We start from the raw sequence: 14238 nt of genomic DNA, 5'->3' as shown, positions 1-14238 counted from the left end.
GAAACATGCGCTGAAGTGATTTTTTTTTTATTTAATATATTTAAAAGTGAAATTTTCAAACCAGTAGGTAATGTATATCTTATTATTTTTCATTAAAAACTAATCTAATTGTACACTTATACATATAACAGGAAGCCCATTAAAATGACATAAATGGTATCTATTTTAGCACATGTGTAATGTACACGCTCTACTTAGCATGAATATTTTCGTAAATGCAGATGGTCGTCTGCGACAAAAAAAGGAAGTTTACCGAACAATTCGTTAACCTAACTGTAGCCCGTACTTTAAGTTGTGCTTTTTGCGCATGCGCACTACAGTTGTGATTCCCAGCTGAGGTGGAATGTGATTTTGTAAACAATTGGAAACTTTTGGAATTTATCGTCTTATAATCCTGACCTAATGAAAAGAATTGTTACCTGCTGAAACTTTTCAAACACCTGATTGATTTAAATCAGGTGCTTGATATGTAACTTCTAAAATGAGGCAAAAATCGCGAGTGTCCGAGAACTACTAGTGTCCGAGAACTACTCGCCGACTGGTATAATAAAATAAATATCATCTGGCAGCATGTGACAACCCTCGAAACAGAATGTCACCCGAGGCGTTACATTCTGCTCTCGGGTTGACAATATCAATGTCACACATGCTGGTATTTGTATAATATGTAGTCTTATCCCTAATGGATCTAATACATGTATACCATGGTATACAATTCTGATTGAAATATGTGAACCAAAATGTACTTTCTTTTTATTACCAATTCAAAATATATTTGAACATTGACATGCTTGTACAATTATATATAATGGTTAAATACAAGTTTCGAAGTTAAGTTAAGTAAAAATCTAAAAAAAATAATTTAAAACAAAGTGACAAGAAATGGCAAGGCAAATATTTTGCAATATCAATATACAACAACTAATCTTAAAAGATCGAAATTAATTAAACGTTAAATGATTAATGTATTAGTGAAGAAAGCAGTATTTTAAGGACGCCGGTATGTGAAATGTTCTTGGCGTCGATTCCACAACGCTTTTAAAAGCACAATTCTTAAAAAAAATCACCTCTTGCGTTAAGTTATTTTTGGAATGTTAAAATTTGACAGTATTTAAAAACAACAACGCAAAATGATTGATGTTCATGCAATTAATAATATTTTGATAGCAATTTAATGATTGATAATAAGTTCTATGAAGAAATATTGGCATCGATTAATCGTAGATAAAACAACAAAAAAGCACCCTGATCTTGGCGAAGCCTTTGCAGCATAATTCTTACAAGTGACATGCACTTGATAATAAAACAACATTAATATATACGGTTAAATCCTCTTACACGAGTGTACGATAACAATATTGTAAGATCAATAAATTCAGACATGAATTTTCACCGATATTCGTGCATTTAATAAATCAAATTGCCTTTTAAAATTGGCAAGTCAAACCTTAAAAAAAAGAAATATTACACTCGAGATACTGGAAGCAAAACACGGGTTTGCAAGTCTTACATAAGTCATATATACGGCAGTCCAACTGAGTATTTCCAATGAACACAGATCTCGTTATTTAAACACATTATGCAAATGAAGTAAACATTCTTCTATAAGCAAGTATTGGTTTCAGTTGTGTAGCCCAGTATTGTTAATATTTGAACTAATAGTGATCTTCTCCAATCATTCCTTATGGAACTATTTCTGAAACATACTATTTATGTCAACCTCTACTCTATAACCAACATCCCTTTGTCGTTGATCGAGGTTATAATGTAGTTTTACAGCGCAAATTATTACTACGGTGATGTATATGACCCTTAATGTTTTCACACAACATATCCTAAAATTCCACTAACCATCATATTTGGTTTAGCATGGGACCGAGAATTTAAAAACAACTCCTAGTCCCGACCCTGATGTTCACGCTTTTTCGTTCCATTCGTCCATATTCCACATCTAAATTGCATAAGCATCTAACTGATCAATCCATTGTTCGATACTTTAGAAGTAGCATTTGCTCCATTAACATGTCCGTTTGTGTCAGCAGACGTGACACTACCGTCAACACCATTGGTTTTCCCGTTCTTGGTCAAGTCGCCATTGCTACTGAGACTATCGCCCTCTTCAGTATCACTCCGAGTATCTTCAACCTAAAGAAAACCAATACGATTATTATTTATTTCAACTCCACTCAATACATATTTATTGCATTTTAAGTGAGCCAATAAAAATTGAAGTTTCTGTTCATTAAATTTACGTGTATCGATTTTACCGAATGCCCCAAAAAATAGTGCAATTGCGTACATTTTAGTCAGTCAATTTTCCAACCGAGGCCTGATTGCTAAACCAGTGTCAGTAGTAAAAGGAAGCATGCACTAGCTGTTTGCATTTTTGTGTTGACCAATGATAAAAGAGGATTTTTCATTTTTTTTGTTCGTTAGTTATACGTGAATCGATTCAGACGAATGCACCTACTAACATCAAATAAGTCAGAGTCCAATTTTGACGATCTGCAGGACATTGAGTACCGCCGAGGTACACCCGCTGTATTTTCTATAGATTACCCAAAGTGCACTCCAACATATACAGATGCATCATATTTAACTAAATTCACATAAAGTGGGATTAAGACAAAGCTATAGACCATGTAAGTAATATTTTTCTGCCGGAGGGGGCGGGGGTGTATTGCTACATTAATTAATTATCGATTCATTAATGGAAGTTATGACCATGTGAATATCTTACAAAAACGTTTTCAAATGTTTGTCCTCCTTCAAAGTTTTCGCACGACGAAAATGGCTATATAAATGGCAACAAAATGCTTTGCCGAAAGATACATGTACCTCAACTTTTTTGTTAATTCGTAAGAAGTACGAGCTAAATAGGAAGTTAAATAGTTACCCCTCCGGCGAACAGAGTGTTGTAGATTATTTTCCCTATCGACCAGGACCACAACAGGCTTAACACTTGCAGAATGAGCAGGAATGCGTTAAAGAAGTAGTACACGAAAAACGGCTCATCGATGAAGTGGAATATTTCTATGGCGGTGGAGTAAATGATCCTGAAATAGATTGAAGGTACATATTGAAGAACCGGAGGCTAAATACAGAAACAACTTATTTTGCACGTATTTCATATCTGTTGCGACCAGCGTTGTTTTGAGCGCCCTTAAGCCAGTTTAACTCCGCAACGTTTTCTTACCTTGCCAATGCGCTAGTCTCAACATTTACTACAGTTATCCTATATTTCGAGTTAACCAATTCCATATTAGTCTTGAATGAAATGGCTTATTTGCGGAGTTTGATCGTTGTGCAAGGTTTGATGTCTGGTCGTTATCCCTGTGCTTTTCAACAGGGTTTGGATTGCAATTTAAGCTACTTGAGTTTCCATCGTTTTCGTTCATCAAAATCGTTCCTTGCCAAACAATTTCTTTGGCAACATAGCGTAGGGACTAATACTAAATAAATGATACAAGTAAAACAAAAAGATTGCATCACACAGCCTGCGAAATATTCTTAAAAATAAGGCAACAACTTCATCAATGTTATAACTATTAGGCCTTATGTATGAATATCTTAAGGCGGCTGTTTTCTACCATTTCCTGGTGCCGGGTTGTGTCGAGCGGTGCGGGTGCGCGAGTGTCAGGAGCAGGAAAATGCTTACTGTCTTTTAAATATATAAACATATAAAGCTAACGCCCACGCTTTAGTGCCTTTTAACAGACAGACAGATAGACAGACAGATCGACAGACGGATCGACTGAGCAGGCAGGCAGTCAAACAGAGAGGCAGGGAGAGAGACATACAGACAGACAGTCCGTCAGACAGACAGACAGACAGACATACAGACAAAGACAGACAGACAGACGGACGGACGGACAGACAGACAGAATTCGCACTGTAGCCCTAAACACCTGTAACGGTGAATGGTAAAATCAGCTAATATAATATAAAACGATGTCACAGAGCTATATAAAATTATAAGACTATATAGATAAAACATATTTATTCTTCAAGAAATTCGTGAGCCTTACCAGCCTGGATATACGAAGGTCCTTGTTATAAACCACAGTATAGCAAATATTCCAAATGCACCGTCCTTTAACCAGTCCCATTTCAGATAAATCCCCATTTTAGCAAGCTGTAACGAAACAGTATATTGTATATAATGACAGGTAATTTTAGTGATTCAAAAGCATGGACATGTCTCATTTAAGTTTTGTAAATAAAATGACTGAACTACATACATTGAAATTCATTGTGAATAAATTGAAATTATAACACATAAAAGTGCATTAATTACCTACATGTAATGACAAAATAACCAACAAATCAATTCCAATTTATATTGACTATAGTTGAAATATTGGTAATCAGGAATACTTAAATTCGAAACATACACTCATTTTGGCAATTTCAGTAAGCACCAATATCAATGAATTTTGCGGACATGCAAATATAAAAACATAATTGAAAGTACGTACCGATAACCAGGGGTCTGCAATGTCGTGGATGATGAGTACAAAGCTTCCCATACGGACGAAGTTGACCAACCAGGAAAAGTAGAGCAGGCTAATGGTGGCAAGATGGTGCATTGTCATTTCCTTAAAGTCCTGTAAAATAGATGAAAATGTCTTACTTTATTCTCATACATTTTGCATAAAGGGTTATGAATTACTCAGATGCAAGAACGCAACACGATAACTAAGATAATATAAAAACCCTGTGTCTTAGCATAGGTTTGGTGGTTATTTGGTGAAGACCGATCGTGTTAAGGGTTAATTTTCGATTCCCGATTTTTAGCAGGTTCAACCAACCTGAAATATCAGTTTGGAGTAATAATACTGTGGGGAATAAGGGGCCTCAAGAATCCCAGAAACAATTTATCTACGTAAGGGAAACTTTCGATAGTGCAGTTCTACTGTTAAAACTATATCCTAGGTGCGATCACAAAGCATCAATCTAACAACAAAAAAATACTGTACACGAAGTTTAGAATTACCTTTCGCTTATGATCTGTGAATATTGTAAAGAGCAGACTGCAGTAGAAACCCAGCTCCACGGTGTAGTACCAGTATAGGTCACTCGTCACGTGCTGGAAAGGAGAATGGGGGAATACATGAGTACTAAGATAGAAATCACATTGCACATGCAACTGCTTTTAAAGGCAGTGACACACAAAACAATGTAGTCAATTGGTCAACAGGTAAATTGAAGAGCTGCGTTCTCCAGTACTATTTCTCACATGCATGAAATCAAACTAAAGCGGAAATGTGCGAGTTAAATTCTGCTAGCCTTTCGGGCGGTTTTCATTTTTACAGCATTGTTGAGATCTCTTCAAGGTAAGAACTCCGGCTCTAGGCTATTGAAATTAATGACATTGCGGCGTTGAAATAAAACACAATTCCAGTGAAGTGACAGTCTCGAAATAATATTATAAAACAAAGGAGTCTGGTTAACTTTCAACAATACCAACGGGTTGACTGTCAGAATGGCATGGCAACGCAGCCAACGTCTTTAGTTTCGGAATGGCATGTCGAAACTGTGAACGTGTTCACTGAGAGAAACGGTATGACAACACTGTCATCATGTCGATTAACAGAAAATGTATGACTACAACTGTCATTGTATTTAAACGACATCTTTAAATGGATGGAAACGTGGTCATTGCCAGATATGGTAGGAAAACACTGTCATTGTTTACACACATACCTGTTTTGGCCAGTTGGTCCAGCAGTCTTTTGTTCTCCATATCCATGACTTCTGTAAAATAAAACATTCATATATATATATATATATTATTTTACTGACCTTATCTGTTCTCAAGTAGATCTCTTCACTGATAATTGTAAAAACAAACAACGTCCACATAATCTAAACCTCCAATCACTTCATTCGGACATTACACATACAGGACGTTTAAGTTGAATGACAAAACGGTTTGCTATGCTGACTTAATATGATGTACGAATATACAACATCGGAATAAGTAACTGTACATGATACGACATATGTCTATAGTTTGGGTGACAAGATGCAGCTCAACATAGCAATGCAACTCTGGCACAGACGGTACCATTTTCGCAACATTAGGCATTTACATTTTTTTTTATATTTTAAGTTATTAATCTTGGAGAATAGTTACATTTGCATGCAACTTACTTTATCCTACTGGTATAATCAAAGTGAATCATAATGGATATAAGCAGTCTGAAGATTATTGACCACTTCTTACGTCATGTTAAGATGTATGTCGAATGCGACTCTTATCAATACATGAGTCAACCTTGTATATTAATGAAAATGCAATGATAAAGTTTAATTAATAAAACCAAAAATGTATACATACCTTCCAAAGGATTGTCGCCCCATAGATAAAAGAACAGGTGTAAAATAGGAATGGCCATCTGAAAAATATTTTATTTTTATCATATCGAAAAAAAAGTTATTGTTTTAAACACACATTTAAAACAACACACATACTTTTCGAAAATAAAATAAAATCTTCATTTTTCTAAAAAAGAAATAATAATACGTTGTAGCTGCACATTGGTGATAGGATGTGGTGGCTGCCACAGTGATAATAATACGTGCTCATTTAGTAATCATTTATATCATATGCGTAATCAAATAGAGCCGGGGAACTCAAAAGAATTTACTCCAGACAAGAACAATTCTTTAAAGTGAACTAAAGGCAATTATTGTTATAGTACTAAAAAAGTTATGGTTATTGTGTACTGCAATTCTCGTTAAAATATATCTGTTATACTTCGTTTGAAGTCAAGACTTTTTGAGTGATACTCTGGACAAAATTACATGTAATTATAATAATAATGTAAAGGGGATTTAAAATCGATGGGATGAACATTCTTGTGCGCTGTGCATTCTTTCATTGCTATCAAACTGTATTCCAAATTTCATTTAATCACCTTCATTGCCTTTTAAGTTATGGTCCGGACAAGCAGCTACCTTAATAATGCAAAGTAGTACTGTAAAATTCAATGTGAAGTTAATTCAGCAATGACTGAAGGTAGGATTATGTCTCCATCGCGCTGCACTTATTAATATTAACGTATACCCCCTGGCTATGTTACAAATTTCATTGAAATCCCACCAGCAGTTTAATTAATTCCCGGACAAGAGTGTGGCGGACGAACGGACGATCGAATGGACAAATCGGCGACACTAAGCTCATCAATTGGGGACATACAAATTCTCAGTGGGGATCACCACATAGCTATATAGAAATGACATCTGCCAAAATATCACAAATTTCCTACACCCTTTTCACAAATATACTTCATTAGCCGAATGACAAAAACAACTTACGCATTATCACAAAACTTCTTAATTGGTGGTGTCAGGTCATTGTTCCTTTTGTTTCTGAACCAAACTTGCACCTGTCTTAGGGGCATGTCCAGCTGCTTTGACAAGCCCTGAAATACACAATAAAAACTACAGGGACAGGCCCGGGAACCAAAAATGACACAGTGAAATATCATTTCACTGATAAAACTCGATCAATCACCGAAATGCATATAAGTATCTTCCATGGTCGAGAGTGTAAGATAGTTTTATTCCGAACCGAGCGTAGGGTGTTTTGCGGAAACGAGGTTTACCGAGTTTCCGTAAAACACCCTGCGCGAGGGTCGGGATGAACCTATCTTACACGAGCGGCTATGGTAGATGCTTTTTCTCCCACCTCAGTTAAACAAAATTAAGTAAAAATGTATTTTTTTGCTGGAACTCTTTTGTGCTTAGTGAAAATAATTGCGTACGGATATGCGATAATTCGTGGTTGTCATGGATATTCGCGCAGTGATTTAGAGTATGTAAATGGTCTGATCGGTCTTTAAATAGTTCTAAGAAGAGTGAAACATTATTTCTTGAAAGGTGCGTGAAAACTGTTTTCTGGTGACAATTGAAGCGAGAAATAATTAACTAGCGTTCTAAATATTGTCACAAGACTAACTTTCCATGATACGCTACAGACAACAGTCATCAACAAGGGAAGTAATTACAATATGGTGACCATTAAAAGAAGTTCCGTACGGGCATTTTATCTTCGCCCGTGGGCAAGATAAGAATTTCTAGCATGGTTAAATTAATGGATCTACTTATCTGAGGTGGGAGAAAAGAATATCTAGCATGGTTAAATTATTGGATCTACTTATCTGAGGTGGGAGAAAAGAATATCTAGCATGGTTAAATAATTGGATCTACTTATCTGAGGTGGGAGAATATAATATCTTTGTCCCGATTTACAACTCTACCATCTTGTGACGATGTATATATGTCTCATGTTTAGTGTTGGATTTTCATCAGCGTTCCTTTGTTAAGGATCTTTGTTTCAAATAGCGACATATGAACTCGATATTTGTCAATGTTTTGAAATTCTAACCTTCTTCCAAACTTAACCGCGCACAAAGGGCATAATTTTAACGACTCCATTTTGACGATGACAATAGGTTTGCATACATTTTGACGCGCTTTTCCGAAACTCTACAATTAAATGTCATTTGATGTCTTTTTGTAGCATAAAATAAAATGAAAATCGCAGTGTGTTACACTTCGTGAAGCCAAAAGTATATTATTATTATTTTGTATGGCCTTCTGTGCTCACTATGTGAAATATATTGCAATTTTACATTGGAAAATGAAATGAAATTATAACACTGAAACAAACTTCAAAAGAAGTAATTCTCCAATATCATCAGCCTTGGTCGACACCAATGTAGATGTAAAGCACTTTAGTGAAGACTCACTTGTAATGTTTTGGAACGTCAGGTAAGCATGTTTTATAGATACAGTTAGTAGTTTACTTAACATCAATCAATGATGAGAAACGCAGCGCACTGTTGTACAGCAAACATTTTACCTAATTATTAGAATTATTACCACTGCATGGGCACTAGAAATACAAGTGTTTGTGCCTCGTTCACTGTCAAATATAAACAAAGCGCAAATGTCTAGATCTATAGCTGTCTCAATAAAGACGCAGTAGTTCCGATTATCACATAAATAGATCTTCATCTTATTATTCACCTTGCCCTTCTGAATACAATAAACTGTCAAGTTGTAAACAAATACCACGTTGGGGTTTTCTGATATATAACTTCCAGAATACCGCTTGTTTAAGGACCGGAATCCAAGATACTGCTTGTTTTAGGGCCGGAATCCAAGATACTGCTTGTTTTAGGACCGGAATCCAAGATACCGCTTGTTTTAGGACCGGAATCCAAGATACCGTTTATTTTAGGGCCGGGGCGGAATCCAAGATACTGCTTGTTTTAGGGCCGGAATCCAAGATACCGCTTGTTTTAGGACCGGAATCCAAGATACCGCTTGTTTTAGGGCCAGAATCCGGAATACCACTTTATTTTGAACTGGAATCCATACAAGTTTGTATTTATATGCAATACCACGTACAGATATTGCTTGATTTGTGTATATTATATGAATACAGGGACCAGGATTTGACGTAGGATAGGGCGTAACGTAGGGGTGTAACCTTTTGACATGCGCATCCACCCATAACTGATATGTATTTGAACAAATACATGTTTTTATCAGATACATTCCAAAGTATGTATTTTCTGATATCATTGGGATATGCTCAGTTTGGGTCTGATAGATTAACAGGTTAATGTTTATGGAAATTATAATGGAGATATTTTGGAAAGGCATTGTATACAATGCATGTAGGATATGTTTGTGTTTGAATGATTGCTTTTTTCCGCCCGATTTATATGATGTTGCAAAACCAAAATTATTTCATCAGCACAAATGATTGCTTTGTTTTGGTAAGTGTCCATTGAGACATGATATTTATTAAAACAAGCAATGTTGTAAATATGACTAAGATATTCTCTAAATTTTGGGCAATAGAAAAGCGATAACACTTGTGGGTGCCGCCGAGAACGTGTGTGTGTCTTGCATATTGATATTGTGCATGTACTTCAGTCTCAGACTAGTTGTTTATATGACCTGCATGCTATTATTTACCCGACAACTGGCTTAAGAAAATCGTACAACACCAATGGGGAATTTCACTCCGACGTGACGCCGTCACGACTTTAATTGTTTTAAAAGGCAGGTATTGATACCATAACGTCTATCAGTATGACGTGGCTGGGATTTGAACAACCGACCATTTGCACCGAAGCGAACGCTCAACCAATAGGCTATCGCGTTTCAGATTCCCCTCCTTGGATGGAGTGTGTCTCCATTCATATGATGTAAAAGAGTAAGCCAATATGTATTATGAAGCGAACTCAGCTTACCATACACTGTTTGTCATCTGGCTTTTTCTTTGTCTTGTAAACTTCTTCAAGGGAAGGTATAGGATCCACGTATACTAACTTCTTTTTCTTTATCCCTAACTTGTATCCCAGGGGTATTATCAGCAGCCTGAAAAATAATACCACGCAGAATTTGTAAACGTCTGTATCTAGTATAAAATATCTTTGCTAAACTCAGCGTTATCCCTGCCATATTGATACAAATGCAAAATCTTATGTATGCATGTATGATTTATTGAAATTGCATTGAAAATCCTCAATATCAGTCTGTATCGCTGTAGGCTTGTTTGATATATGTCGGCGTGTCTTTCTGTCAATACGATTGCCTGTCCGTATATCCGTTTGTCTTTATCTCTGTAGGATAGTCTGACTGTTCGTATTATCCGTCGGTGTGTCTCTATTTCTAATAGTCTGCATGTTGGAATATCCGTCTGTGTGTCTCTCTATCGGGTAGTCTGCTTGTTCGTATATCCGTCGGTGTGTCTCTCTGTCAGTAAGACTGCTTGTTCGTATATCCGCCGGTGTGTCTCTATGTCTGGTAGTCTGCTTGTTCGAATATCCGTCTGTGTGTCTCTCTGTCAGTTAGTCTGCTTGTTCGTATATCCGTCTGTGTGTCTCTCTGTCAGTAAGACTGCTTGTTCGTATATCCGCCGGTGTGTCTCTATGTCTGGTAGTCTGCTTGTTCGAATATCCGTCTGTGTGTCTCTAATCTGCTTGTTCGTATATCCACCGGTGTGTCTCTATGTCTGGTAGATTTCTTGTTCGAATATCCGTCTGTGTGTTTATCTGTCAGTTAGTCTGCTTGGTCGTATATCCGTCTGTGTATCTCTATGTCTGGTAGTCTGCTTGTTCGAATATCCGTCTGTGTGTTTCTATGTCAGTTAGTCTGCGTGTTTGTTCATTTATCCGTGAGTGGGCCTCTCTGTCTGGTAGTCTGCTTGTTCGTATATCCGTCTGTGTGTCTCTTTGTAAAGTAGTCTGCTTGTTCGTATATCCGTCTGCGTGTCTCTCTGTCGGGTAGTTTGCTTGTTCGTTTACCCGTCTGTGTGTCTCTTTGCCTGGTAGTCTGCTTGTTCGTATATCCGTCTGAGTGTCTCTCTATCGGGTAGTCTGCTTGTTCGTATATCCGTCTGTGTGTCGCTCTATCGGGTAGTCTGCTTGTTCGTATATCCGTCTGTGTGCCTCTCTATCGGGAAGTCTGCTTATTCATATATCCGTGTGTGTCCAACTCTATCGGGTAGTCTGCCTGGTTGTATATCCGTATGTGTGTCTTTCTATCGGGTAGTCTGCTTGTCCGTATATCCGTCTGTGTGTCACTCTGTCAGTAAATCTGCTTTTTCGTATATCCGTCTGTGTGTCTCTCTGTCTGGTAGTCTGCTTGTTCGTATATCCGTCTGTGTGTCTCTCTGTCGTGTAGTCTGCTTGTTCGTATATCCGTCTGTGTGTCTCTCTGTCGTGTAGTCTGCTTGTTCGTATATCCGTCTGTGTGTCTCTCTATCGGGTAGTCTGCTTGTTCGTATATCAGCCTGTGTGTGTCTCTCTGTCGGGTTATCTGCCTGTTCGTATATCCGTCTGTGTGTCTCTATGTCTGGTAGTCTGCTTGTTCGTATATACGTCTGTGCGTTTCTCTGTCAATTAGGCTGCGTGTTTGTATATTCGTCTATGTGTCTCTCTGTGGGATAGTCTTCCTGTTCGTATACCCGTCTATATGCCTCTCTGTCTGGTAGTTTGCTTGTTCATTTATCCGTCTGTGTATCCACCTATCGGGTAGTCTGCTTGTTCGTATATCCGTCTGTGTGTCACTCTGTCAGTTAGTGTGCTTGTTCGAATATCCGTCTGTGTGTCACTCTGTCAGTTAGTCTGCTTGTTCGAATATCCGTCTGTGTGTCTCTATTAACGGTAGTCTGATTGTTCGTATATCCGTCTGTGTGTCTCTCTGTCAGTTAGTCTGCTTGTTCGTATATCCGTCTGTGTGTCACTCTGTCAGTTAGTGTGCTTGTTCGTATATCCGTCTGTGTGTCACTCTGCCAGTTAGTCTGCTTGTTCGAATATCCGTCTGTGTGTCACTCTGTCAGTTAGTCTGCTCGTTCGTGTATCCGTCTGTGTGTCACTCTGTCAGTTAGTCTGCTTGTTCGTATATCCGTCTATGTGTCTCTCTATCGGGTAGTCTGCTTGTTCGTATATCCGTCTGTGTGCCTCTCTGTCAGTTAGTCTGCGTGTTTGTATACTCGTCTGTGTGCCTCTCTGTCAGTAAGTCTGCCTGTTCGTATATCCGTCTGTGTGTTTCTATGTCTGGTAGTCTGCGTGTTCGTATACCCGTCTGTGTGCCTCTATGTCAGTAAGTCTGCTTATTCGTATATCCGTCTATGTGTCTTTATGACTGGTAGTCTGCTTGTTCGTATATCCGTCTGTGTGTTTCTCTGTCAATTAGTCTGCGTGTTTGTATATCCGTCTGTATGTCTCTCTGTCAGTAAGTCTGCTTGTTCGTATATCCGTCTGTGTGTCTCTTTGTAAAGTAGTCTGCTTGTTCGTATATCCGTCTGCGTGTCTCTCTGTCGGGTAGTTTGCTTGTTCGTTTACCCGTCTGTGTGTCTCTTTGCCTGGTAGTCTGCTTGTTCGTATATCCGTCTGAGTGTCTCTCTATCGGGTAGTCTGCTTGTTCGTATATCCGTCTGTGTGTCGCTCTATCGGGTAGTCTGCTTGTTCGTATATCCGTCTGTGTGCCTCTCTATCGGGAAGTCTGCTTATTCATATATCCGTTTGTGTCCCACTCTATCGGGTAGTCTGCCTGGTTGTATATCCGTCTGTGTGTCTTTCTATCGGGTAGTCTGCTTGTCCGTATATCCGTCTGTGTGTCACTCTGTCAGTAAATCTGCTTTTTCGTATATCCGTCTGTGTGTCTCTCTGTCTGGTAGTCTGCTTGTTCGTATATCCGTCTGTGTGTCTCTCTATCGGGTAGTCTGCTTGTTCGTATATCAGCCTGTGTGTGTCTCTCTGTCGGGTTATCTGCCTGTTCGTATATCCGTCTGTGTGTCTCTATGTCTGGTAGTCTGCTTGTTCGTATATCCGTCTGTGTGTCTCTTTGTAAAGTAGTCTGCTTGTTCGTATATCCGTCTGCGTGTCTCTCTGTCGGGTAGTTTGCTTGTTCGTTTACCCGTCTGTGTGTCTCTTTGCCTGGTAGTCTGCTTGTTCGTATATCCGTCTGAGTGTCTCTCTATCGGGTAGTCTGCTTGTTCGTATATCCGTCTGTGTGTCGCTCTATCGGGTAGTCTGCTTGTTCGTATATCCGTCTGTGTGCCTCTCTATCGGGAAGTCTGCTTATTCATATATCCGTTTGTGTCCCACTCTATCGGGTAGTCTGCCTGGTTGTATATCCGTATGTGTGTCTTTCTATCGGGTAGTCTGCTTGTCCGTATATCCGTCTGTGTGTCACTCTGTCAGTAAACCTGCTTTTTCGTATATCCGTCTGTGTGTCTCTCTGTCTGGTAGTCTGCTTGTTCGTATATCCGTCTGTGTGTCTCTCTATCGGGTAGTCTGCTTGTTCGTATATCAGCCTGTGTGTGTCTCTCTGTCGGGTTATCTGCTTGTTCGTATATCCGTCTGTGTGTCTCTATGTCTGGTAGTCTGCTTGTTCGTATATACGTCTGTGCGTTCCTCTGTCAATTAGGCTGCGTGTTTGTATATTCGTCTATGTGTCTCTCTGTCGGATAGTCTTCCTGTTCGTATACCCGTCTATATGCCTCTCTGTCTGGTAGTTTGCTTGTTCGTTTATCCGTCTGTGTATCCACCTATCGGGTAGTCTGCTTGTTCGTATATCCGTCTGTGTGTCACTCTGTCAGTTAGTGTGCTTGTTCGTATATCCGTCTGTGTGTCACTCTGCCAGTTAGTCTGCTTGTTCGAATATCCGTCTGTGTGTCACTCTGTCAGTTAGTCTGCTTGTTCG

At 38.6% G+C, this 14238-nt stretch overlaps 1 protein-coding gene across 10 annotated transcripts in view; it reads right to left on the bottom strand.

Moving 5' to 3' along the window:
* Positions 1-741: 741 nt before the first annotated feature.
* Positions 742-14238, bottom strand: part of LOC128234681 (ceramide synthase 4-like) — a 28166-nt gene continuing 14669 nt past the window's right edge. For all 10 annotated transcript variants that reach the window (XM_052949086.1, XM_052949141.1, XM_052949113.1 and 7 more), the window contains 9 exons: positions 10278-10404; positions 7324-7430; positions 6344-6401; positions 5707-5757; positions 4997-5089; positions 4479-4607; positions 4029-4135; positions 2897-3056; positions 742-2145 (listed from right to left, as the gene is read on the bottom strand). In XM_052949086.1, the coding sequence (XP_052805046.1) occupies positions 1969-2145; positions 2897-3056; positions 4029-4135; positions 4479-4607; positions 4997-5089; positions 5707-5757; positions 6344-6401; positions 7324-7430; positions 10278-10404 (1009 nt within the window). In that variant the 3' untranslated portion in view covers positions 742-1968. The remainder of the gene's footprint in view (positions 2146-2896; positions 3057-4028; positions 4136-4478; positions 4608-4996; positions 5090-5706; positions 5758-6343; positions 6402-7323; positions 7431-10277; positions 10405-14238) is intronic.

Source organism: Mya arenaria, chromosome 1 (assembly GCF_026914265.1).
Source record: "Mya arenaria isolate MELC-2E11 chromosome 1, ASM2691426v1".
Taxonomy (NCBI): domain Eukaryota; kingdom Metazoa; phylum Mollusca; class Bivalvia; order Myida; family Myidae; genus Mya; species Mya arenaria.
This window is presented reverse-complemented; position numbering and strand designations above follow the sequence as displayed.